The sequence below is a fragment of the Cygnus olor genome, chromosome 20, assembly GCF_009769625.2.
Source record: "Cygnus olor isolate bCygOlo1 chromosome 20, bCygOlo1.pri.v2, whole genome shotgun sequence".
Taxonomy (NCBI): Eukaryota; Metazoa; Chordata; class Aves; order Anseriformes; family Anatidae; genus Cygnus; species Cygnus olor.
Window position 1 is genome coordinate 8,390,921 of NC_049188.1, and position 26,819 is coordinate 8,417,739.

At 51.8% G+C, this 26,819-nt stretch overlaps 1 protein-coding gene across 7 annotated transcripts in view; it reads left to right on the plus strand.

Moving 5' to 3' along the window:
• RPH3AL (rabphilin 3A like (without C2 domains)) overlaps positions 1 to 26,819 on the plus strand; it is a 38,099-nt gene that overhangs the window by 1,214 nt on the left and 10,066 nt on the right. For 3 of the 7 annotated variants that reach the window (XM_040532399.1, XM_040532401.1, XM_040532402.1), the window contains exons 2-7: positions 1,739 to 1,898; positions 6,101 to 6,209; positions 7,225 to 7,368; positions 9,353 to 9,482; positions 13,477 to 13,563; positions 21,690 to 21,864. In XM_040532399.1, coding sequence (XP_040388333.1) covers positions 6,133 to 6,209; positions 7,225 to 7,368; positions 9,353 to 9,482; positions 13,477 to 13,563; positions 21,690 to 21,864 — 613 coding nt within the window. In that variant the 5' untranslated portion in view covers positions 1,739 to 1,898; positions 6,101 to 6,132. Of the gene's footprint in view, positions 1 to 1,738; positions 1,899 to 3,688; positions 4,346 to 4,499; positions 4,641 to 4,686; positions 4,986 to 6,100; positions 6,210 to 7,224; positions 7,369 to 9,352; positions 9,483 to 13,476; positions 13,564 to 21,689; positions 21,865 to 23,136; positions 25,667 to 26,819 lie in introns of those variants that run through there. The other 4 variants (XM_040532406.1, XM_040532405.1, XM_040532404.1 and 1 more) reach the window with 4 other exon arrangements.

The following is a 26,819-nucleotide window of genomic DNA, read 5'->3' on the forward strand; positions in this document are numbered from 1 at the left end:
CTTCATGAATTATTCACTTGGTGCAGAGCACCTGCCTGGCTGGGGATCAGAAGGAACCGGGGCCAAAGTCTGGTAAATAAAGATACACCTTGGCAGGTGGAACAGCGCTGGCTTCCCTCCCTGGCATTGCAGGGTGCTGGGGAGCCAGAAGACTGATTTGCGAGGGCAAAAACTGGTTCTTTATAGCTTACCATATATCAAGTAGCCGCGCTAATAAGTGCCTCTCATTAATACGGGCTTGTTGGTACCGTATGTCGGTTTTCCTGTAGAGCTGATTTTATCTTCCCACTCAGAGGACTGGCATGGACCTCCAGGGCATTGTGTTTTACAATCTCTTTAACGAGCACCGTCTTAAAGCACTTAGGCTTCTTGCCACTGCTGCTAGGATTGCGAAGCAGCTCTGGTGCGTGGGAACCTTCTCCCCCCCCCCCCCCCCCCCCCCCAAACCTCATCCCCACTTGCTCCTTTTCCCACTTAGCCTTATGTGCTAACATTTCTCTCCTTTCCTGTGTGCTGAGACTGGTTTGTGCTTATCAGAGCTGGGCCAGCCGGAACCCAATAGATAGCTCTGAACGAGGTCTTCCCCGTTCCGCTGGCACTGCTTGGATTGAGCTGTCGCAGTGGGACAGACCGAGAGAAAGTGTCTCTGTGTGTTCCTTAAACGTTGTCCCTGAGCCTGCCAAGGCTTTGTGGTGCTTATTTGGACGCTGCGTGTTCTTTTGTTGGCCCAAGCCGCAGAAACACGAGTCAAGTCTGATCAGATTGTGTTGTGTGGCTCTCTGCTGCAAAGGGCTGGCACTGACGGCGGGGACTTGTCACAGCAAGACGCTGCAGAAAGCCCCTTACCGCGGGGTGCTGTGCTCCAGCTGGCTCTGTCCCTTCCCGAGAGCAGGAGGGTGAGGACTGCTTGGCTTCCTGATGAGCCCCTGGGAAGCGGCTGTGCCTGCAGCGGGCTCCTGGCCACCGGGAGGGCTGAGGGACTGCTGGCTGTGGGCCTGAGGGGGCAGCTCAGAGTGGCTTGAGCACACAAGTACAGCCCCGACTCAGGCCGGTGCTTGTAGAGGCCCAGTGGCGACTCTCAGACTTTTTGTACCTTGAGAGTGACCTACGTGTCTTCTGCCACGCTCCTGCAGCCCCAGGGGTTATTCTGTCACCCTGAAAGAGCCACGTGCTTTGAAATACAGCAGTGGCACGAGGATCCTTAGCACACGAGGGGAAGACCCGCGTCTGGACCAAGAGCCTTTCCCTCGCCTCCCGGGAGGAACGGGCCTGGCGGCGCTGGGTTGCCCTTATCTCCCTCCGTCCTCGCTGATCCCCTGTCATAGCAACGAGAGCAAGCACTCGCTTAGTTGCTAAGGTTTCCCGGGGCTAATGGGGTCTGGTGTGCGGAGCAGAGAGTAATTACGCCGCGTCTTTGAGGGAGCAGCAGCTAAAAGGAAAACGAGGCCAGAACCGCACCTGATGCGAGCGGGGAGTCCTGGGGGAAGTGCCGCCCTCAGAGCAGGCGAGTTAATTACACCGGCACCGCTCAGCTCAGGGATCAGGAGCTCGGCTCTGGCCAACTGTTTAATTTTTATTTTTTTTTAATGAAGTATTTAAAAAAAAAAAATTGCCTAATTAATTTCCTATAAAAACAAATTAATACAGACACGAGCTGCTTAGCCGAAATAACCAGGCAAGTGAAAGCCGGCTGGGGAGCTCCTTATGGGCCTGTGTAGGACGTTTTTGTTTTTTGCAGGGCTCCAAGGGATTCATGCTTCGTGGGCACCTGTAATCAGCCCAGCCACAGGAGGGCTTGTGCAAGCTGTGCCTTCGCTGCCGTGAGGAGCTGGTGCCTGCTGCAGTGACTGCCTCAATATCAACAGGACCCTTCGGTTTCTAACGTTGGTGCAGTCAAGGTACTGTCAAAATGTGTTCAAGGTGGAGCGGGGAAGGGGCTCAGCATAGCAAGACAGTACTAAAAGCGTACATGAGCTGGAAAAGCAAGTGGATAAATTTGGGACGGAAGAGCGTTAAGGGCGTTAAATACGGAGCTACAGCCTGGCTCAGGGAGTGCATGATGCAGGCATCTCTGGAGGCTGGGAGGATGTTCTGGAAAAGTATCACTGTGTTGTGCTCTGTTCTTCTATTCTTCTCTAAGCATCTGCTCTTGGGGCTGGTCAGATAGCAGCTACCGTGCTCACTGGACCTTTGGCATGACCTGCCAAGGCTCTTTTCTGTTATTAAGGTAAGGATGAGTTATATTGAGGCTGCTGTTGTGCCGTGAAAGGCCGGTTTTCTCAGAAGGGCCTGAAGTGCTTTGACAGGGCTGTGTCTGCAGTACCACCTTCTTCAGTGGGGCTACACAGGGGAAGGGCCTCCTCCTTCGCTGCCTTGCGGTCACCGCGCAGGGCTGTGGGTCCAAGCCACCAGCACGACCCTGCTGCTTTTCCCTCCACACAGACCTTGCCAGAAGATTTCCCCTCACAGACTGAGGCCCTGCTGTCAGGCACCTTGTTCTCTGGCTGGTCCAGGTCTTGTCACAGAGGCAGCAGAAGCAGCTCTCTATTAGAGCAGCAGGCAGAGATGAGCTCAGCTACACATACCCGGGCCGCTCGTGGCTCACGGCGGGGCAGCGCTCCTTCCCTGCCACGCTCCCCACCGCTTCTCCGCCAAGCGCAGCCAGGTGGACTCGGGTTTAATGAGGTTTTGTTTCACATGGCTTCCTCCATCGCAGGAAAGGAACGAACAGGTGGAGGGTTGTTAAAGCAGGTCATTTCGTACCGGCAAGACAAGGGCTTCCTCGTAATTCTTAATTCCAGTAAAAAGCAGAATCGTGGAGTGGGAACGTTTCTGTCTGTACCACTCAGTGCCTGTGCTGCCCCTCTATTCTGTATGTGGTGTACTTGCAGCAGTGCCAAGAGCTGTGGATTTCTCCTGCTCTCGCTGCTGGAGGCCAGCTGCTTCCCTACTCTCTGCCTTGGGGAGAGGAGAGGAGGACAGGGAGGGAATGTTCAGGGAGGTGGGTGCTGACTGCAGCGTCTCTAAAAGGTAACGCAGTGAGGGCTGGCTGCAAGAGGGCTGCTTGTTTCACCGCAGCCCACAGAAATGACTCCTCAGCCTGCCGAGGTTTTGCTATCTCAGTGTTTCTGATGAGGCTGATTCCCCTGTACTTCTTGTCCTGTACAGAGATAAGAGGGAGGGTGCTTCATGTCTTCCTGGTACCGTTTCTCTGGCATCAGTCCTGGGGCCGTGCAAGATGTTCCTTTCTCTCCAGCCCTGTTAGTGCTCCAGTTTCCACCCCAGCAGACTGTGGCCTGCAGTCCCATGGCATTCTCGTTGCCTTCTCGGAGGTACCTGTGTCAAACCACCTCGATCTTTTTCCAGAGGCAAAGGTGCAACGCCGTCTGCAATGCCAGGGTACATCAGAGGGAGCAGCAGATACTCGCTGCTGCTGAAAGAAAATGCTCCTGTAAATATTTTAGGGAATAATCTCTCTGAAGACTGCTTGGGGATATGATGGATCTCTAGGCTGTTTTGTTTTCCCTCTCTCTTTGCAGATGCTGCTCAGGGAATGGCGGAGAACAGAAAGCGTATGCTCAGTAACAAGAGGCAAAAGAGCATGACATTGCTTGTTTTTGTTCAGTCATGCTGAGAAAAGCGCACTGTGGTATGAGGCTGGAGAATGTGGTTAGGTCTCTCCTGAGAAAAATGCTTAGCTGATGTGCTCTATTCTGACTTGCCTTCAGCTCTGTTAGAGCAGATAAAGCTCTGCAGAGGAGGGGTGGATGGATTCGGCACCGTTGTCCACCCTGAAGGCACAGCTGCTGGCAAAGCAAACTCCTCTGCCCTGGCCGCGCTGTGGGGCAGATCTCCAGCTCTAGGTTTTAGGATAAACATCCCACAGTTGCCAAGTGCTGGTCACGTCGGTCTGGTTGCATGCATTCAGCCTTGCCAGTGGCCATCAATTGCGTGGGCTGTGCTTTTCTTCAGGTGTGCCTGAGTGGGAGGGAAGAGAATGTGGTACAGCTGAGGAGTAATTTAATATATGCATTTGTGTGGGGGGTAAATGTGCATATAATCCTGTAACAACGCATCACAGGCTTGGAAAATCTCTGAAAAATCCCGGGTCGGCTGTGCTGTGTGAAATTTTAGCTTCTCTCTGCCTCTTAACACTGGCCTGGGGTTGGGAGCCTCTGTGTTCCTTTGCCATTAATGCTCGATTGCTCCCAGGTGCATGAGCTGCGGTGGGACATGCGGGGACTGTGTTCTGTCCCTGCCTGAGATCACGAAGGGGCTGACGAGCAGGAGGTGTTCTGGTACGAAATGGAAATGCAGGCATAAGTGAAAGCGAGGAAAGTGTCTGGTAAATAGAAGATGCCAGGGTTCAAGGATTTCGTATAGGGATGACTCCTTTCAAGAGTGGTCCCCTTAGCTAATGTAGTAAAGGTTTAAAAAACTGTGTGACAACTCTCTGTCCTTCCTGCTTTGACCTCTTTCTCTGCTGAACCTTCCTGCAGCATCCCTGCCTCGCTTTGCTGTAGTCAGGCCACGTTGCTGGGCGTTGTGTGGAGCTGCTGGAGCCTTCACCTGTTTTACACGTCTGTCCCCTCCACTGAAAGAAGTCTGTGCCTCGCCTGGAATTCCTCCTCCTGCCTGGTGTAAGAGCTGGGTTTTCAGGCTCTCCAGAAGCTGGATGGTCAGAGAGGAGGCTGCTGAGTTGTGGTTTGCAGCCACCCTGGTTGGAGGCTGACGTGGGTTTGGCAGGGGATAGCTGCCAGTGCTGCAGCCCGGGTCAGCGTTTCTGCGCTGGGGAGCGAGTGCGGCACATGTGGCACATGTGAGCTCAGCGCGGGGAGAGATCGATTTGCACAAGCTGCCCGAGTATAAAAGGGCCAAGGCCGTGCAGCTTGCGAAGCCTCTGTGCCTGGCAGAGAAGCAGAAGGCTCTGTGTGTCAGCAGCAGATAGCAGGCGGAGGTGCAGCACGCTGAACCGCAGCACGGGGGTAAGTGTGCTGTGAATTGAGACTGCAACATGTGTTTTCTTGGGAATTACTGCACTGTTGGCAGGTGATATAACTTGCCTGCTATTGTATCTGATTTGTGTTTGCCAAACAGCATTAAGCACGTTATCTCTGCCCAGCAGGTATGGTTTCAAAGCTGGCAAATGTCTGTTCTGGGAAGGGTAAGTATTAATACCTAGAAATTTATGCATTAAGGCTCATGAGACACTTGCTCTGCTGGAGAGCAAATCCAGCTGGAAGAAAGCTTGGTATGTCAAGACTGGGTTTGCCTCTGCTGAAATCTTTTGGCTGCTTCTGCCCCTTGGTGCTTCCTGTTCATTTGAGCTGCCGGTAGGGCTGAGGCTGTCCCTTCTGGGGATGCGTTTCTCCCGTGAACGTGTGGCAGTCAGCTCTGGCTGCCTTTAGCAGGCGGTTCACGGTGAAGCTGTCACCGAACGCAGGGGATCACTGGTGTGACCGTGCTGGTTACAGGAGCCCCAGTAGGAGATCTGCTGAAAGAGGTGCTGTCTTAAACATCAGCGAATGCAAACAAGCTGCTATTGTAGGCTGTAGTTATAAATATCAGGCTATTATGGAGGCAGTTTTAATGAACGAAGTGACTTGCCACTATTCATTCTGATTGTCGCGTGGGCTTTTGTTTGTTACCCCATTAGGAGGTAAAAACCCAGCAACTGTAGCTTCTTTGTGCTCTTTAGAGTGGCTTTCTCTGTCAGTACTGCAGCGTTAGGGCTCCAGAGGTGATGGGGCAGAGATTGTTCTTGCAAACAACACTTTTCTCTGGTTGGAAATGAAAAATAATAATGGAACTGACAAAGAGTCTGCGGCCTTTTTTTCAGTGCTATAAAATCTAAACTTCCAGGCTTGTCTTAATGTAGTATCAGAAGGTATTTATTGGCTTATATTTCACGAGGATGATGGTATGTTTTTATTGCTGTCTGTGGGTGCGAGTCAGTCTGCTTCCAGCGAGTGTGACGCCGGCAGATCACCTCCATCGTGTTTGCTGGGAACAACATCCCTTGGGGACGACTGGTGGGGCTGTGCCAGGCGCTGCCCTGGGCTTCCCTGCTGCGCTTCATGCTGGTGTTTGCTTCTTACAGGTGTGACCCCTGCCTCCTCCCAGCCTGGTGCCATGGCCGACACGATTTTTGGCAGCGGGACGGGCCAGTGGGTGTGCCCCAATGACCGGCAGCTGGCTCTGCGTGCCAAGTGAGTCGCCCTCCTCTCCTTCCAGCCTCGGCGCTGGCCTGAACGCTTTCCAGTTAGTGGCGTGGGGCACCAGCCTCATCCGCAGCCTGGCTGCGAGGCAGGAGTTGCTGCCTGTCACACAAACCCCTCTGCACCCTCGGGGTGAGCTGCGTGGACGGGGCAGGAGCCTGCTAAGCTGGGGCTCGGTGTTCGGCTGCGGCGTGGAGCTGCCAGGCTGCAGGGGAGCGTGCAGTGCTGCTGGTACCTCTAGGAGTCCATCAGTGTGTTCCACCAGCTCTTCCCGGAAGGGCTTGGAGGCAGGCTGTATCTCTGCACCACCCTATATATAATTGAGAGCATCCCCCAGCTGCCAGAGCTCCTTTGTTTTAGGAATTTGTCATTTGATCTCATTTTCCACTGAAGTTCAATTACCGCATGACCTAAAGACAAGGGGATGGAGGTGAGTCAAGCACTGGAATTGCATTTGTTTCTTGGATGCTTTCCTTCTCTGGCAGCCAGTGTTCTGCTCCTGCCACCTCTGCTCCTGGCTGAACCTCTGGGGTCAGCCTACTGCGGGCTTTTAGAAAATATGGGATCACCCAGTGTCAGAGGGAGGGCACTGGCTGAGTGGGAACGGTGCATGCCACTGCCACTTCTCCTGCCTTCACCTGAAAGCCTCATTAAAACAGCTGTGCCTGATTGTGCCCTGGATTCTGCTGGCAAGCGTGAGTTTATCCAGTGACCTCTAAACCCCTACTGAATGGTAATTAATTGAGCTGTGAAAGCTCCCTCCTGTCCCCAAGCGAGCTGAGGAGAAATGTCAGCTGTTCTACACAGGCATAGAGGGAAGTGGCTTGCCACAGTGTTCCTGCAGGCCTGGGGTAGACCAAGGGAGGAAGTTTCCAAATTTCTGTTTATTTCCAGATATGCCTGGTGATTTGTGTGGTTGAACTGAGGCCCTTAGGAACATGGGATCTGGATGGAGGAGTGTGCTTTCCTTTCACAGCTTAATTCCTCCCTCCACCCCTTCCCCCAGGCTCCAGACGGGCTGGTCAGTGCACACGTTCCAGACGGAGAAGCAGAGGAAGATGCAGGCTCTGAGCCCGCAGGAACTCGAGGTCATTCTGGAAGTCATCCGCAAGGCAGAGAAATTGGACGTCGTCGAGCAGCAGCGCATAGGGTACAGTCACGTTCGTTTGTCACCTTCCTTCAGAGGGAAAGGTCAGTGCAGATGGAGAAGTGGCTCTCCTGGCTGCCTGAGCTCAGCCTCCATCAGTCAGAGCATCCCTTAGGTCAGTTCTTTTCCCCTCCCATGTTGCTTGTTTGGAGGTGATGAATGTTGGGAAGGATGTGATTTAGCTTTTTTCCGTCTTCCCATGTCGCAGGCCTTTCTCATGCCTTCTTTGAGCCTTGGGACTTCTGTGGTTGCAGCTACTGACAGAGTCCCTGGTAAATGCAGCCTGTGCTAAGGCAGCTGCCCCAGTGGCTCTGGAAGGGCCTTGGGGAGACGCCAAGCTGTGCAGCTGCACCCACTGCTGGTGGACGGCACGGCTCAGAGACCATTCCTGGCAGTGCCGTTAGGTTTTCCCTTGTCCACAGCAGCCCCCTGGGATTTTGCCTGGAGCAGTGAATGGGTTTGTGTTCTACTTGGCTGAGTTCTCTGGATGGGGTTTGTTAGCTTGAATTATTTGATTTACAGGCATCCTTTTCCTTTTTGCTGCTGCAGATTTCTATTTGCTCTCAGTCCTGCTGGAGATCTGGCCTGAGCTGTGTCTGTGCTTGACCTGCGCTGACGGTCTTTAAAGCAGGAGAGTTCAGCCGTCCTGCAGCATTTCCCAGCAGGCCCAGCTTCATGCCCCTGCTCTCAGCTCTGTCCCTGCACAGTGCACGTTAGTGCTGATGAGGACGAGCAGCGATTGTTTGTGTGTTGCATGGGAGACCCCAGCAGCCCCGGAAGCAGCCAGCGACCCCGAGGGGCTGATGGCTCCTATGTTGGTGTAGCTGTGCACAGCGATAGCCTCGCTGTTCCCCTGCTGAAGCGTTCTCCGAAATGCCTGTGTTAACTCCAGGGGGTTCTCTTGTGCTGAAGTCAAGGATCATAAATCCGGTAACGATGGCTCAGCCTGGCTGTGCTGTCTGACCTCGTCACCGCGGGCAGTGCCTCTTCCAAACAGACCTTGCCGTCCTCGCAGCGCGGGGCTTGGCTGGTGGGACATTAGCGCTAATGAGAAGGGGGATGCAAGGATAACAGGACTGAGCCACGTGCACACGCGTGGCTGCGGCTGGTTGCTGCCTCTGAGAAATGGGCTGGCTGTTTGTCATCCTCCCCATCGATGCCTGACAATGGCCACGCAGCAATCTCACGACAGCAGCCTCGCTCTGCATGCCCTCCGCATCTCGCATCCGAATTGCTTATCCCTCCTTCCTTCCCTTCCGTGGTCCTGCTGCTGTGGACGTTGCGCATACATATGTGCTTCCTGTCTTCCAAGCAGGCTGTCGAACGAAGCAGGGGGCAGTTTCTGGCATTCTTGTACCGTAGCCAGGCTCATTTTGGTCTGATGGCTTCAGTCTGGCCTTCCTGCTTCTAATGAGATGTAAGTCGCATGCCTGCAGTGCTGCTTTCAGGGAGTGCGTGTGAAAACAGAGCAGGGCTTGGCAGGTCTAACAGTCTAACTCTCTGCCCTTTCCATGTGCTGACTTGCCCTGATCTGAGCACTGAACCCTTTTCCTGCTCCCCAGGCAGGAAATAACTGTGCTGAGACCATGCTGCCAAGGTGGCACTGAGCTCCTGAAGGGTACTGGGTGCCTTTCTTGTGAGCTGTCTGCCCTGTGCCCACTGGCTGAGCCATGCCTGCCAGTGGTGCTCCCAGTTTTGCTTATTCTGGGCTCGGTGAGCACCAGTAGGTGGACTTACAGGGGTTTTATTCCCTGAAGACCAAGAGCCAGCTAATAGGAAACACTGAGCTCAGAGACTGAAGCGAAAGTACATACGGTCCCAGCAAGGGGCTCAGAACTGCACAGGAGAGGCACAGGTAGGCTGAGGCTGGAGCACACACCTGCAGGTTTTTGGCACAGCTTCTTCCTGTAGATCTGAGATTGCCACAGAGCCGTTCTGCAGTGCCCAAGGACCTGCTGTGACCTCTGCCTGGCCTTCTTCCCTGCAGGCGCCTGGTGGAGCGGCTGGAGAACATGAGAAAGAACGCGATGGGAAACGGCCTCTCCCAGTGTTTGCTCTGCGGGGAGCTGCTCGGGCTGCTGGGGAGCACCTCGGTCTTCTGTCAGGACTGCAAAAAGGTGGGTTTGCACAGGGGCTCCTGCCTGTTCCTGGTAGCAGATCTGCCCAGGCAAGGCCACCGGGGCTCTCAGAAAGTAGATCACTCTGTAGAGTTAACTTAGTCCTGTTTGATTGGGTTGGTGCTGTCAATCCACAGGGTTTTCTCTTTTTACCTTATTCCTTGTGATCCTAAAGTGCCTAATCTGCACTTACTGCTGAGATGGTGTGCATCAGCCTGGTAGATACCGGGGTTCCAGAGACAGGGAAGAAATGTACGTCCGTCAGAGGCACCTACAGAAACGTCTGTGTGCTTTACTGCTCCTTCCTGCAAGGTCTGCCCTTAGACCTTCCAGTAACATGTTTCTACAGAGAAATAAAGGCTCAAACCCATCTTTAAGTTCCAAACCAGTGTAAGGTTTCCAACCTTGATGGTACATAAATTACCCTGTGCATCAGTGACTCTGTGTCGTTGGCAGCACTGCACGGGTGCTGTTTGGAAGGGAGCACAGGCGTGTAGGGAGACCTACATAATGTGTAGGTCCTACATAATGTCCTACATCCCTGTGGGGTGATTATTGCTTGTCTGGGCTCCCTGACAAGCAGGGGTTAAACTGCATTGCTGCGGAGATGAGGATCTCCAAGGCAACCACCTTATCCTCCCTCTGCTGGGAGGCTGCTTCTGGTGCACTTGAAGCCCATCTTTCCCTGGGGAGATGTCTGTGTGAGTGCCTTCGCCTCAGAGCGGTGCCTGGGGAGAGGTGAGGGTACCCAGTGGGTGCAGGAGTGCTTCTGACTTGCTGGTGTCAGGGTGGGAGGGAGCAGCCTGGTGTCCCTGGCGGGCACCAGAGCCAAGGGGACCCTTGCTCGTGCCACCCACCCCATCACTGCGGAGCTGTCCCATGGAGTCCCACAGGGCAGCACGGAGTAAATCCCGCTCCTTTACCACGTAGGGGCGTGTGTTGGCAGCTCTGTGCAGCTGTGCAGGCCATGATGAACCTTCTGCGCTGGCGCTGGTGGAGTTGGTGGGCTGCAGGTCTCACAGTCAGCACCGAGGGCCCAGCACACCTCCGCCGTGCTCAGGGAGCTGCCATGAGCAGTGCTGCCTTTGTGCAGTGGGCTGCTCCACCGGCTCCTGTTTCAGAAGCAGCTCGACCAAGGCAGGGGTTATACGAGAGATCACGGGTAAGGCAGTGACTGGGAAGGTGAACGCACATTTCTGAGCCCCTGGGTCCTCAGCCAGAAAGAAAGGAGCTCTTTTAGGAAGGGCTGGGAAAGGAAGCAGCAGGAAGATACTGGGAAGTATCTGAAGGGTCTGGCTTAAAGGGGAGCTGCAGGGCAACTCTCTCAGAGGGGAGCACGGGCCCTGTGCAGACGTGTCTGTGGACAATAAAGGGCTGCTTGGCAGACAGGAGGCGGCTAGCTGTTTCCTGCATTTCAAGCATGCAGAATAACAGGATGTGCTGTATTCTTGCCTCCTTCCCCTGGCGATTCTGCTCTCACCTTGTCTGAAGCCAGCTAGGTCACAGTGCTGCAGCACTTTCTAACCTCCTTCCTGTAAGCCCCATACACTAGCACGTGGAGGCAAAGCTGGTGCAGACCCTTCCCTGCTCTGCCCGTTTGCAGTTGCAGAAGTAACCCCCAGAGCTAGTGAGGCTGTGAGTGCCTGAGGCTCCTGGGGGGCTGTAACCAGAAAGCCCCGAAGAAGGGCTGGTTCTTTTGGGGATTGTTTAGTTGGTTTTGGGGTAGGGTTTTTTTCATTATTCTCTTTTTAGTCTGTTGGGCAGTTCAGGAGGATTCACACTGAGGTTGATTTAAGGTGAGATCCTGTTTTTGCCAGTGTGCGTTTTGCAGCTGCTTTCGGCTTGGCTGCACTTCTCAGCCATGTGCGAGCTCAGGGCAATGCTGAGTGGGTGCCCTGGGCTTTTCCCCTTCCTGCTTTGTAACGCAGTGGTGTGAACCCAAAAACAGTTGATCCTTCAGCAGAGCACACAGAGGGGGCAGTTACTTTAAGCTTGTCCCCAGGGATATTCATCACTTGTACAGCATTGAATGTGATAAGCAACGACTTGTCAGGGAATTATGGATTTTTAAAGTTCATATTTTTTTTGCTAGCTTTGCTCTGTTACCATCTCATTGGAAAGTCATTGCGGCCCTTTTTAGCTCAATAACAGGGATTGCTGTAATGATATATCTGAAATGTAGCAGAGGACTTACCTTCTGCAAGTCCCTTCTGCTGAATAGAGGCTCTGTAGCTCTTGTAGCCTGATGGATTTTCTAAGTGCCACTTTCTGTTTTAGCATTTATAGGTCAAAATGAAGAATGATTTTAATATTGGTTTTTATTATCTTAGAAATAAATGCATTATGGCAAGACAAAGATGTATGCAAATACAGCCGTGTTAACAATAGCAGTAGTTAGACGAAGCATAATGTGCAATTTACCATGCGGAGGGTATCAGGATCATGTATAAAAGGTGAAATAGAAGTAGGAGAAGAAAGTGCTTTATCTTGTATTTAATGAAGAACAGGGCTGTGTTCAGCATCCTTGATTTTTATGTCTTCTGAGGGGTTGTGGGTGATGCTCGATTTCCCAGCTAGTCTGCAGAGAAGGGGAGGAAGAGAGCCCTGTTTTGTGTTGGAGCTTTCAAAATTTATGGCTAGGAGTAAAATTGTTGGGAAACTTCCACTAGGGGGAGTGTTTGAATGTGCTATATATGTGGGGTTTGGGATCTTTGAGGGTATTTACGACAGAGTTACTCCCTCAGGTTTTGGTCTGAAAAAGGGAGAATTTGGGGTATTTCAGAAGGTGCCTCCCAACTGCGGTACTGCCTGCTGCTTGCATCTGCAGTCCCTCTTGGCTTGGGTAGCACCATCTTGAATATCACTATGCACGAGACCAAACAGGTTGTTTCTTATTTCTCTGCCCTTCCTAAAAAACTGTAGGCATCCCAGCCAAAATACCATTAAACTGCCCATTGGGACGTAGACAGAGCAAAATCCTTGACAAAAGCCATCTGTTGAGCTGTTAGCAGAACCGAGAGCTCTGCCTCTGGGCTGCGCTGACCAAAATATTCAGGTGCGTTTGCTCATGCAGTGAAGCCATTCCTCAGGTACTGTCTTTCTGCTGTTCGTCTCCTCTGAGTGTGCACACTGAGGGCGGAGTGAGCACTGAGCCTCCATCCTGCAGAGCAGAGCTCCTGGCTTAGAGGGGGAGCAGCCTCGGTGGGGAGATGGGTGGAACCCAGCTGGGAAGACTAAATTCCTATGTCTGTCTAAGCAAGGATTTGCTCTCCAGGGCCCTCTTGTGAGTGGCTTTTGCTCTGTGAGGATCAAAGCATTCATCCCATTTCTCATTCAACTGTAAGCCAAGCCTGATACCCATCAGCTTCATTATATAATAGGTGATTCGGGTTGTAAATGGCTTGTAATGCCAGCGGAGACGTGGAAGCTCCCTCGTGCAGGGATATATGCCGTGTGGTGCTATCAAGCATTCTGTTCAGGAAACGTGCACGTAGGCACGGTCGTGCCCGCTCCCTAAGCAGCCACAAATCAATAGCTGCCAAGTGCTCGCCGAAATGGAGGGGAAGCCGTGGGGTTTCAGGCAACGTGTGTGAGGGAAGGGAGGAGAGGATTTACAGTCCTGCACAAACTCGCACTCGTTTTGTGCTTGGTTACAGCTGCTTTCTGTGCCACGGTGACTGGGCTTTAGGATTTAGAAGAATAAAAAAAAACCACTCCAGAAATACCTATTTGTTGTGTGCTTTGATCTGCGCTGTCCAGTTCTCTTGTCACCCTGGAGTCAGGGACCATGCTGTAGATTTGCCTTTGTCTTAACATCCTTATAGACCTGAAGCAGCTTCTTAGGATCAGCGTATCTCTGGGATAAATAAGAGAATTGTGCCATGTTTAATATTTTTAAGGAAAGCAAACCAGAACTGTTGGGACAGATGCTTCTCAGCCTTCTCTTTGCTGGGGGCTGCTCACACTAGCCTTTTCTTTTATCTCCTTGTTTCAGAAAGTTTGTACCAAATGTGGCATAGAAACCTTTGGAACCCAGAAACGTCCTCTTTGGTTGTGCAAGATCTGCAGCGAACAGAGAGAGGTAAAATTTAACTGTGGGGAGGAGGGGCTCGGCAGCACCCAGTCACCTGCCCTAGGTCTGTGCTGAGTGTGCACGGGCTCATCCCTCTGCCTGGGTATGGGGTGGGGAGGTTCGGATATGGGGTTTGGGAGGCCTGGCAGGCTCAGCCGATACTCACAGTGGTGACAATTTTGGTTTGTGATGGGATGGAGGGGAAAAAAAATCCACCAGCCCCTCCAGCCTGTATTGTTTTGTGGGGCTTTTCTAGCTATGGCTGTAAGGAGACTGTTACCTTTTGCTGCTGTTTTCCTCCTAGCTCTGTGGCAAATAAACTTGGCTAACGCTGGTTCTTTAATACAACTGGAAAGATCTGTAGCCTAGCTTCAATATTTGTCCCTCTAAAAATAACCAGGATTGCAGCTTTTAACTCTGTTCCCCCCTCCCGCTGCCTGTCAAATTCCATAACTTGCCAGCGTGTGAGACTTCTGATGCAGGTCTCTAAATTTTTATATCCTTTATTCTTGACTTTACACTGCAAAAAGTAATGGCCTGCCTCAGTTCTTGTCTGCCAGCCAGCATCCACCAACTTCAGGCTTGCTGCTGTGCCGTGAAGCCAGTGAATTTGTTCAGTGATTACAGAGGGACTTTCACTTGTTCCCATCAATTTATTTTGAGCTTTTGCTTGTGGTCCTTGAACATCAATCCAGTGCAGCTATTCCCGACCACTGCAACCAACTGTGAAACCTGGGTGCTCTGCTTGATCCGTCAATTTTTGAAGTGCAGTGAGAGCGTTTCTGTAGGTGTTTGAGATGGTGAATGTTTTTGTATTAATTGTGGAGATTTAGCATTGCTTGGGTTTTAAGTAGGAGGGGATTATCTGTGTGCGAGTACTTGCAAAGTTTGTGTTCGGGTGAGATGATGGATTCTGTCTTTAATTTTTGAGTGGCAGTGTGACTAGGGCAGGCAGAGAGCCTTTCAGCTCTCTGGGTATTGCTAATAATTTGATGCACTGAATCATCCAGGTGTTTTGAAATCCAGATGGCAGTCCCAAAGTGGGGAGTGTGGCAGGTCAAGGCAGTTTCTGTGTTCTGTGGGGAGATGGGTATGGGACTGAAATTGACTTCATTTCTTTTTTTCTCTTCTTCTCGTATTTTTTCTCATCCGCCGATGTATATTTCTTATAAAAATAATGAGGAGCCATGGTCACTGGACAGAGAAGAACATTAACCTGTCCAATAAGTGTTACGTGCGGTCAGTGTGTGAGGGAACGGTAACCTTCAGAGATCACTCTCTCCGTGAAACCTGAGATAGGGCCGACGTGCTTCTCTAATGAAAATGGATGGAACTTTCCCTCGGAGACTACCTAAAAAATAGCCTCATCTTACCTCGCAACCCTAAACTTCATCTTTATTTTTTCTTGATTCTTTTAAAGGTCAGTTCAGGTCTGTCTCCTTTCCTGTTTGTGGTGGTGCTGGTGCTCTGACCAGAGATGTACGTGGTGTATAGGTACTGGCCCTGTTATGTTTCCTGGGATCCAGACGGGAAGCTTCGAAACCCCGTTGGTTGTTGATGCAGTAACATCACCAGCAGCCACTATCACCTTTCTTCTCGCCCCTTCTCAATGCACAGCACGGTAATGAAGCAAAGTTCTCCTTTAGCCCATGCTAATGAAGTGCATGCTTAAAGTAGGCTTGTCCCAGGCCACAGAGCTCAGGCAATGCCTCCCAGCTTGCAGGGCCGTGCTCAGGGCCCTGGCCTTGGCCAGCTCTCGTGGGTGAGTGTTTGATGCTGGTCCGGAGTGGAGGTGGCAGTAATTGGTGTGGTGTTCCCTGCCAGGAAGAGACGTGAGCCCCCAGCAGGTGTGATGAGATGTGATGTTTCCAAGGTAGGTGATTTCTGCCGCATCAGGGCCGTGTTTGCAATCTGTAATTTTCTGAACCACTGCCCTAGCTATTTGGGCATGATATTTATGAAGCTCTCAACTCTGTTACTGAGAGACTGCCAGGCAGTGAAGTGAGATAGGGAGGTCATTCAGAAACCTGGGTGGACTAAGTGATGTTGGCTAGAGTTAATGAGTGTCATCTGGCTGGGACAAGGGCCTGGGACTGAAATTGTCCCCTTTAGCCCCTGCTATGCACTCAGTGAGCGAGTCTTGTGGCCCACCAGGATGTAAAGCCAGCATGGTGGGGTTGGACATTCACATATAGTAGCTAACAGCCAAAGTGTGCAGCATCATGCACACATGGTAAAGCTCTCATCCCTCCACCCTCCTTGGCATTGTTTATCCCCGTAAGCTTGAAATTTTATTGACAATTTAGTGGTGTGGTAATCTTCTTTGCTCCTTTGCTGTGTGGACAAAATCTGTGCTGGCTTCAGTCATGACTAAGTCATCTGTGTGTGCCTAGGTCAAAATGAAGACCAAGGAGCAAGCTATTGTTTACATCAGTTTTTCAGTGGAGGTTGAACGCTTGATGCCCATAGATCCCTTCGGGAATCCCAGCCTCAGCCACTCAGAAGTGTTCTTTGCTGCTTTCTGTTTCCTTGAAAACCTCCTCTGGGAAGGCTGTGCTGCATAGCAATGAGCAGCAAGTTGCTCTGACACTGTCTTATTTCTGGAGAGTGGAGGTGATTAATGGATTCTGCCTGCTGCTTGCGTCCCAAGCATCCAGAAGCAAAGCAGCGTGTTCGGCAACACAGGGGCTGCCCAGCGTGATGTGTGTGTGCAGGGTGGGGGTCTCCGAGCTGCCAGAGATGTGGTAGGAGGAAAGTCACACATTGTCACATCGCTGGGACCTGGCAGAGCCTGGGTGCTCCTCCTGGCAAAGGGAACATCCCCGAGGGCCAGCAGACACGCCTGCATGATAAGTGCCTCTCTTCCTACTGAAATAAGATAGACCCGATCTGCTTTAAGCCTGGCCTTTTGGAGATAGCACTTATCCCATCTGTTTACAGAGGCATCTATTGAAAAAAACCCTTTTCTTCTTCCAGGTTTCTGTGGACATTTCCTTTTGCAACATCTTCTGAGTGAGGTGGAGTTAAAGCAGGTGTGGATTGTGTTGTATTGCTCATGTGAGTGAGGCTAGGAGCAAATTCAGTGAAGTTCACGTTTACTTTCAAGGGCAAGAACCTTCCTTCTTCCCTCCCCATTGTACTGCATTGCCTTGCTCAGCTGTGCGTCTTGCAGAGCCTTCCTGGAGACTGAGGTGGAGGGCCAGTGGGCAGATCCTTCCAGGAGCAGGCCTGTTAGTGCATGCATATCAAATCCCGTGGCACGACTGGGGAGGCTGATCCCAGACTGCAGCAAACGTTGGCCACGGGTTTGTAGCGACATGTATACAGCAGGAATGATTCCCTGCTGCCAGGCCTCTGGCAGAGCACGTGAGCAGGAGAACAGCTTGGGCAGCAATGCCCACGTTGAATCAGTGGCGTGTGGCTGAAGTCTGTCGTCACCTTCTGCCCTGCTGCGTTGTGTCTGATCCCTGCCCGCCCATGTAACTCTCTGCACAGTCTTGTTTTGACTGATACCACCAGGTTGTGCAAAGTACCTCCCTGAATTACCACTTTTTATATATATATATATATTTTTTTTTATATCCATAATTAGCGATGCTATCATCGTAATTAAAATCCTCTTGGAAGCGTTCATGCACATTTACATTTGAATTGACACATCCAAAATTGTAGTGATAATGAAAACAGTTAAAGTAGGGTGGGGGGAGATAAATAGCTTTTTTTAAACCCCATCGAATATGAAAGAGTATGTCAGCTATCAGGGACCTGCTAAAGTTTTAATTTGCCCCCTCTGCTTCACTTTCCCTTTAATTTCTTCTCCGCTAAATGACATTTTCATGGCTGGCTGCATTTCTTGGTTTATCAAAATAAACCATGCAGAGGAAGATTACCGCACTGGAAGAATGGAATTGTCTCCTCCCTTTTTTGCCCCCAGGGCTTCCCTTTTCGCATGTACGCTCGTACCATTTTGAACATTATAAACCAGCATAGCCCAGGGTTATTCCTGCCTGGCATGATGATTTCTTGGCAAAATGCTGTGCTGATGGAGGGGAGTGTTTATTTTGGGTGACTCTGGATTGAATCGAAGTGATGTGCACCTGTTTGCAATTCAGAGAACTCATCAATAGCCTACCATATTATTTTGGGGGGTGGTAGCAAGCGGTTAGACTCAAAATAGTGTCCTCTAGAATAGAGCCACAGGAAAAAAAGAAGGCCTGATTGAAAGGGGAATGATAAATCGTTGAAGGCTGGCAGCCACTGCAGCTTGAGAAACGTTGGGGTCAGAGGTGCAATACATTTTGCTATTCCGGAAACAAAGCTCCGAACAGCAATTTCACTGCCTTTTAATTTTCTTCATCCTCAAGTGCTGAATGTGGGAGTTGACAACAGATTGCTGTAAATAATGTAATTGGAAATCTCTGTGTTATGGAAAAGCAGATGAATGCAAATAACGAAGCCGAGGAGCGCTCGCTCTTTTTCCCAGCCAGTGGTTTGCAGCGTGCCAGAGCCGCGGCGTGGAGCTGGGACAAAGTGAGTGTGTGGGCATGTGCTGCGTGAGGGCAATGGCAACAAAGTCCTCTCGGAGAAGCTGCCTTTGCAGGTGCCTTTCTCTTCATCAAGCGTCGAGCCCATGAGAACTTGCTCCCTGAGGCTGGGGGATTGAGCTGATAGCGCTTTTGTTGGCATGGAAAGCTGAAGGTGGCTGTTTTCCTCTTGCACAGCCCAACCTGGGCTGCAGAATAAGTACAGCTGCTGCGTGGCGAGCAGTGGAGGGCAGAGCAGCGTTTGGCTCTGCAGGAAGAGGCTTTCCAAGGCTCTCTGTCTGGGGGACTCATGGCTTGGTGATGCGAACTCCTGGGGGGCTAGCAGCAGCTGGCTGGAGGGGCTGCGAGTGTTCATTGTGATTCCTCTCTCTCAATCAGCGAGTCCTAATGTTGTCTCTGATTAGGAGCTTGTTTTGGCACTTCTGTGCTCAGAGAGGAGGGAAAGAGGAGAGAGAAGCCTGAGCAGTAATGTGTTTCACCTGGGCCCCGTGATTTTCCTTTAGGTCACGTTAACAGGCTGCACTTGAATGTGCTGGATAAAATACACATCTGCTTTTGACTGTCTGAATAGAGTCTCATCCTGTGTTTGTACTGGTGGCTTGATGCAATTTTAATAGGGATATTGTCAGGGTTACAAAATGCATTGAGCTCTCTGGACTTGTCATGGCCACAGCCATTAAATTGGTTCAAATAACAAAAAGAGGAGCCTCTTGCTCAAGTATCTCCTCTCCCCGATCTCCTCCTCCGCTTTGCTTTCACGTAGATGAGGTGTCAGGGGAGGCAGAAGGACAGGAGCCTGAAGGTAGTCAATATTTGGCATGGATTTCTGCTGTGTTTTGCTGGGCTGGTGGGGAGCAGCAGCAGGACTGCTCCCGAGCCACTGCAGCAAGTTCCTTCCAGGCACTGGGCCTCTGCATCCTGGTCTGGGGTAGTGCTGGTGCAGTTCTTTATTCTGTCAAGCACTCTCAGAGCAGGGGATGCTGAATGTTATTTAAAAGTAGGTGGATTTTTTTTATTTTTTTGCAAGGGGCTGGAAGTGGCTGGCTGTTGCTCTCTCTGATGAGATCCCAGTTCCGCCCAAACTCAGGCTGCTCTGGGACAGGATTTCTCCTAATGTGCTAACAGGACTGGTGGGAGGAAAACTCTTCCTCTTGGGAAGAGTGAACTCCTGCTAATAAGGAGGAGTTTTATCTGCGAAGCACTGTTATAGATTTATTAATTTAAAATCAAGCAGGAACTTTGCTGTTGGGCCACTTGCAATCAATGAGACTAGCATGACGAGCAGTCAGCAGCATCGATCCGTTTTGATGCAGGGATGCTAAAGCCAACCTGCGTGCCCGAGTGCAGAACAGAACGTGAACTGTGGGTCATTTTGGGTGGAGTGTGCAGGTAACCTGGGGGGAGCAGATGTATGTGTTTATTCCAGGGGAGAACATCTCCCCTGCAGCTGCAGCTATTTTAGAACTGGTCTCAAAACAACTTCAGTACTGCTGCAGTGAGAGCAAACTCTATCAGAGGCACCCATTTGAAGTGAATATGTATGCATAGCATCAATTTTCTATTGGTATTACTACATCAGGGCTGGGTGTGTTATATTGTTTAACTCTTTCTCTAACTGGGCTCGCTGTGGGGGTAATGGGAGAAACTTGGGGGTGACCAGCCTGTTCTTACCGCAGTCCTTGCTGTGTCTGATTGGTTTTATGGTCTGCCTAAATTGTACTTCGCCTGAAGATAATAGGTCTCTTCAGTGCTTCAAATTAAATTACAGATGTTGCAAGGTCTGTTCGGAGAACGACTGCAAAAGAAAGGCTGCTTCCTCCCCAGCAGCTTGTGTGTGGGAGCTGCGTGTGCCCCAGCTACCCCTCGAGCAGCAGGGGACCACCCTGCGGGGTGCAGCTCCCCTGGCTGCAGGAGCCCCTGCTCTGAGCCTCTCTTTTGCTCGCTGTACCCGGCGTGTGCCTCCCTGAGACAAGGGAACCTGGGGTTCACCCTGCCAGCAGCTGCTGCGTCGTGTTACGTGGGTTGCAGTGGGGTGGGCTCCACGTAGGGTTGCCTGTCCCGGAGTTAAGACACGTTGCCATTCCCAGCTATGGGTTCTGCCAGGATAGCAGAGCTCGTTCCTCCGAGGTCTCTATGCGGCACTGATGAGTGCTGTTGAACAAGCTGTACCAAACGCTGCGTGGTTCTTATGTGCTAGCAGAGGGGGCAGGGGGAGCCGTGTCAGCTTGTGTCTGGACTGTGTGGGGTCGCTGTTTGGGCTGTTGGCATGCTGGTCAGAGGCTGGGTCAAGTGCTCTGCCTGCCCGAGCACCCCCTGTGGAAGAAAAACCTGCTGTCTTCTCCCCCTTGAGGAAATGGCTTCCCAGCTTCTTGCTTGCATGGCAGCCTTACCGTCCTGCTGGGCTGCTACTGAGCAGGGAAACGGAGTAATTGCAGGGCACGCTCACCTCTTGGTTTCCAGATCCTGCTGTGGTGCAGGCGAGCTCCTGACTTGCACTCTTACGGTAACTGCAACGTGTGCTGGGTCATGGTGCTGCTCTGCTGTCTTCTGCTGGGTGTTATTCTTTTTAAAAGCATACTGCCAGGCTCCCCCCTGAACCCAGATTGCCTTCACTTGGGTTTCAAGACCCTGAACACAGAGATTTTAGCTATCTGCGTTCATGGCTGTGGATTAGGAACCGGGCAACCTGCAGAGAGACCTCCTCCCACCAGTGAAATGGCAACAGTGGTGTCCTGCTTTTTGTGCCTGCATAAGAGCTTGTCATGAGTGTCAGGTGTTGTCACTGCCTTCTGCTTTGATTAAGCCCAGTAGTTAAAATGCAAGTCGCAAGCTTATTGCTGTAATTAGGGAAATCTGCATTTGCACCCACTGCCATCAATGGTGATACTACATGTAAAATGCTTTGGGAACTTGGAGTACAGACACTTACAATCTCCTTCACTCTGAACAGAAGTGCAAGGTTTCTATCCCCTTACATGAAATGCAAAGTAATACTTTTATTATATTAACTTATTTTTGCCCTGACGGTCTCATTAGCTCATTATTAGACTGCTGGAAGGCATAAAAGAATGAGGTTTTTAGAAACCATTTCTCCTTGTCTGAGCTGCCATCCTCTCCCCTTCCTCTGGCTCACAGCAGGCTTTATATTAAATATACTTAATAGAGCTCCTTCATCATAAGCTGCATTAAAACTAAATTGAAGAGTAGAGGGCGTTCTTTCAGGAGATATTACAGTTTAGTGCTCTCAGTCCGTTTCCTGCTGCAGGTTCAGGTTATTTAAGTGTTGTTCTTGTTCTGGGGGTTTCAAGCACACCCGTTTGAAGATCTGGCTTGGCTCCACAAAGTGAATGCCAAGGTTGTGCTGCTCAGAACCTCACAAGGCAGTGTTTTGGGTGTCCAAGCGTGACCATTTGTGTATGCCTGCTGCTGCAGGTCTTTGACCCTCACAAAAATAAGTGACAGAGAGATAAAGGGACAGAGGCTGAGGGACCTGGCCCAGGAAGGGAGAGAGGTCTGCCAGGACTTGGTGCTCCTCCAGCTGGTGCAGTAGTTGTTTACCCACACTTACGGTGTTGGTTGTGTCTCCCACAGGTTTGGAAGAGGTCTGGCGCGTGGTTCTACAAGGGGCTGCCCAAGTACATCACGCCTTTGAAGAGCAGCAGCAAACCCACCGAGGTGCACTCACAGCCTCGGCAGAGCGAGCCAGCCGTGTCGGAGGCTGAGGGCGTCGGGACCAGCCGTTCCTTCACCTGGGCCAGGGGCAAAGGTTGGTTGGGGGCTCCTTGCCCAGGAGGCAAGTGGGGAGAAAGGGCCTGGCTTCTGCTGCTGCTAGCAGGATGCAGCTAACAGGGGAGGGTTGCTGGGAGATAAGCGAGGTGCTCTTCTGCAGTGGGTAGGCAGGAGCAAGCCCATGCTGGCTGTGTCCTCTTGTGTGCTCCAGTTGAGGCTGGAAAAGGGTGAAGCTCCCTCCCTAGGCATTGGAGAGGGTGCTGGGGTTTGCAGCATGGAGAACTCAGGCGGGAGTTGTGCTTTAAATGAGTCTCAGAGGAGCTGTTCATTAACTTAGCCCTGCTCAGAGCTGGGCCAGAGCACTGACAAGCCTGAAGATTTATCAGCTTCAGCGCTCACATCCTTGTTCTTTGAGGTAGACCTTGATTGAAGTAGACCGATGTATCACATGTGGCTTCTTGGATCGCTGCTGTATCAGATCCCATTCACAGGGCTGCCTTGTAGGGCTTTTTTCTCCCCTCTCTTCCATCTGTCCTCCCTGTCACTGCTCATACACCCACTCCAGTGCCATGCCTGGAGTGAACTGGGGGGAAACAGCACAGCCTTGAGGAGCTGAGCATTCAGGGTCATTAGCACAGCAGTGGATGGATGCTGCAGAATTAAAACAGTTGCCGGTCTGCTTTGATTTCTCTTCACTTCTTGCTGGTGTGGATTAGCAGATCTGTCTGGCCTCTCTCCTGTTCTGTCTTTTGCTATTAGATCCCCTCAGTTGGAGAAGACCTCTCCAGTGTACCAGCAGCATACACTCTTCCACTTCAAGCTAAATCTTATCCGTATTGCAGGGGGAAATAACCTTTTAATAAAGAGGACTCAGGAGGGTCGGGTTTACAAGTCTTCTCTTCAGGCCCCAGGAAAGCACTCCCAGCCTGACTGTAACTTTTGTAATTAAAGACAAATTAGATCAAGAATAGATGGTTGTGCTTCCCTCCAGGAGACGCTTGGAAGGTGCTGTCTTAGCAAATGAACTGATTGATGGGGTATTCACACGATACAGAAAACACTATGAGTCAAAGAGGTTGAGCCCGGACACTTCCCGCGTTTTCGTTGAGCCTTGTTTTGTGGGAGTGCTTTCTGCCTCGGCGGGAGCAGGTGGAGGACAGTGCAGCCACTGTCGGTAGGCTATGATGTGGTTGTAAGCTGCCTTTCTCCCTGTACTCTGATTTTTGGCTGGCTGCTGTTCTATGGGCGGGATAATATCAATTTATAGTTTTATTTCCTGGTGCTTTCTTCCCTTGTCGTTCTCTGCTAGGCTGCCTGTCCTCTGGACGGCTTTCAATGGGCGCTGCTGGCTGTAATTCATCCCTGAAGCTGGGAGCTTGGACATCTCACCCCTCTGTTTTAACTCTTTTATACCTGCCAACGCTGGGGCTTCTGCTGTTTGTCATCCGAACCCCCCTGTGCCGTGCATGGCAGGCCTTCCCAACGTGGACGTGATGTAGCCGGGATATTGCTAGCGTAATCACGGCTGGGCCTGGGCAGAGCTTGGCAAGGCCTTGGCTGACAGGGCCACGTCTCAGCTCCGCGTGGTGGATGGCGTGTGCCAGCTAACACCTCGTACGCCCTCGACCAAGTGCATCCCTTCCCTGCCACTTCTTTGGCAGGGTGTTCTCAGGAATGAGCGATGGTATTTAACGTGCTGGGCTCTGGTCATCTGCTCTCAGTGGGGTTCCTGTGGTCTTGGCCGGCCATGTCTCACCCCACCGCTCCGCTCCTGAGGTGCCAGGCAGCTGGCTCGCAGCGGCTGAGGGCCTCGAGCCAGGTGGGGCCAGCACATGCGTAGGGGTGTCCCCTGCAGAGCCCAGGAGAGATGAGCAGCAGGCGTCCCTTCCACATCCTGCCTTTCAACAGGGGCAGGACAACCCCCATGCGTCCATTTTAGAGAAGGGGTTTGTGTGGGGCCACTGCTGTGCCTGCTGCAGCGGGACCGAGGGGCCGCAGGAACGTGCCTCATGGAAGGAAAGCCAAACCCACTGGGAAGAAGTTTTATTTTTACACACCCATTATTTCTCTCGCGCTCGCTAATGCTGGGATTTGCCGCTACCTTTAGTTTTTCTGTAATAAACAAGCAGTTGCCATGGGAACCCTGTTATTAGTTAAGGCAGAAATGTATTGTCGTGGGGAGAACAGCAGTAATATTTCTTGTGCCGGGGAACAGCTCTGCTCCATGTGGTGGCACGTGGGTGGGTTTCTGCACCGGGTCGGGCGGGATGGGGCCCCCAGGGGGTGGGGAGCAGCAAGCAGCAGGGCTCTGCTTCCTCCGAACTCCGAGTTCTGCAGTAAAACGGGAAGAAACTGGGTGGAAGAAAGAAGTATGATCCTGAAACTCGTGCTGCTTGCCACTAGGGCTGTCTGCTGCTCCGAGCAGTCCCCGGCAGTTTCTCTGTCACGCTGTGCCAGGCGGTGCAGCCTGCTGGGCTCGGTGCTGTTGGAGGTGCAGGAGCAGCGGCTGCCACGGGACGCAGTGGGTTTGTCTGGTGCTGGAGGCCGAATCCCCAAGCACTGGAGCAGAGACAGCGTGCCGGGGCAGGTCACGAGCCTTGCAGGCCACCACAGCGTTATCCAGCTTCTCTACAAGCCTAGGCAGCGCTGAAGTGCTGCTGCTGAAGGGGAGAGCAGGTGCCTGGTGCCCTCCTCCTGCTTGGACACATCCCTGCGCTCTGCAGGAGGCTTTGGTTGGAACAAAACCCTTCGTGTGTGACCCTCCTGCCTGCTGTGACCCAGAGCTGCCAGCCTCCTGCGGGTCGGGTTTCTGGGGGGGGGTGCCCAGGGACCCATCCTCATCGCAGCCACACTTGTGCCAGATGGATGCATTTAATATTAGAGCTGAGCCCTGGCTGAGTGCTCCCTTCCCTGAGGCAATTTCTCCCCTCACCCTGAGCTGTGGGGGGAGCCCGGCTCCCCTCTGCCCTCCCCGTACTGCCGGGCTCCAGCACCTCCTGCTCGGAGGCACTCGGGCCCCCGAGAAGTGACCCAGCCCCATGGGAATATTGCTTTTCCTGCAAGCTTGATCTTGGCTTTTTTTTTTTTTTATGAGCTTTTTCAGTCAGCTGGAGATGGAAAGGGATAAATCTGTTACGTTCTCTGAAAGTACAGCCGTCCAACGACTCTTATTGATATATCAGCAACTGCTGGAACACCAGATTTACGACTTCTGGGCTCTGGAAAGTGCCAGCAGAAGGTCTGGGAGCTTTGGGAGAAAAATTACCTTAAAGGGAAACGTTGGTACAGTGGGTAAAACACGCTCTTACTGGGAGCAGAGGAAATAAGAGCAGACAGGGCTGCTCCTGTGGTGCGAGTGCCTCTGTGTCATTAATATCTTTCTCCTCTTGTGCTGGACCTCTCTGAACTGCTGAGTGGCATAAGGGAAGGCAGCTAAAGTCACCTCCATTGAGTCATCAGGGCCTTCTCCAAATAAATCCTGACTTCCAGCATTTTTAAAGGATTCGTGGAGAAAGGAGCCGTTATAAAGCGATGGATTTTGTGAATCCAGGAGGACAAAAAGAAAAATAACCAAGTGGGACAGGAGTGTATTTGCCAAGGGAATTGGGCAACTGGACAGCCAGAAAGGTTCTGGCAGCTGAGATTCGGGTTTTGTAGCAAAGAGCCTGGTACATGTGGGTTGTTATTAATGGTGCTTACCGATAACCCCGGGAAGCTCTGGGGAAGTACTGAAGCTGTCTTTAAGACAGCGCCTCGTGGGGAGCTGCCTGCCAGGGCATCTTCAGGAACATTTTGCAATAACACTGGCAGCCAGTTTAATATCCTCAGAGATGTTAACTCCAGAAAAGAGCTATTTTAAGTATTAATTTATTTTTTTTATAAAATATTTTGTGTAGTACAGATTGCTGCTTGAATACAAGAGCGTCTGCGGAGGTCCTTGGCAGAAACGTTGGACAGCTTGTGCTTGCCTGTGCCAGGGGAAGACTACCAGCCCTCGTGCCCTGGGCAGTGTTAAAGGGTTTGTAGCACTGCTGACTGCGTGCAGTGAATTTTAACGCGGGTGAAGAGAGGTGAACTGACAGCTGACTTTGCTACCCAGTGCTGTCACCTTATTTATACCACCACGCTCACGTCCCTCCTGCTCCTGGCAGCGCCGTGAGGCCGGGCAGCTGCAGTTGGCAGCCCAGGTACCTTTTCGAATGGCGTAAGCAGGAGAGGTGCTTGCATAATCGCATGGAAAAGTGGAAACAGCCTGCCGGTCTGGGGAGTGTCCTCGGATTGTGTCTGGCAAAATGAGGCTCGCTCAGCTTGTGTGAAAACTGTGAGAGTGGAAAGCAGCAGGATTAGTGCCAAGATTCAGGGGAAAATAATTAAAAAACGATAAATAAAGAGGCCTTGAAAGTGGAGAACAGTCTCCTTGAGGAAATGGAGAGACCCTTGCCTATTAAGCCTTGGGGACATAGGAGTAATACACCTCCAGGCAGCATGCTGATAGCGATGAGCATCTGCTGAACGGGTGATGGGCTAATAAGGTTGGCTCTTTGCGTAGTCACTGCAGGGCTTTTTTGCTTGATGCACGTCGTATTTATCTGGTGTGTTCCTCAGAGATCCTGGAGCCTCCAAAGGGGTCCTGCTGCACTTGGAAGAGGAGACCAGGGCTGGACCTGCAGCCAGTCCCTCTTCCCGAATTACTCAAACGTGGATCCTATTAGGATCCTATTACTCTGGAGCCAGGACCCTGCCTTGCACCCTGCCCAGCCTTTAGCATATTGCTTTGTGCAGGAGGCAGCAAACTGCAGGAGGAAGGGGCTCTGGTGTGCACACACACAGGTCGGCAGTAGCAGAACCCCGGCTTCCAGCTGGCCGTGCTGCAGGGCACTGCGCTCCCCAGCAGGAAGCTTCAGGCAGTAAAGCACAGAGCAGGAGCAGCGTGCTCCCTGTGGTCCCAGCGGGGCCTGGGAGAGACGTGCTGGTGGTACGTGCACCTGCTCC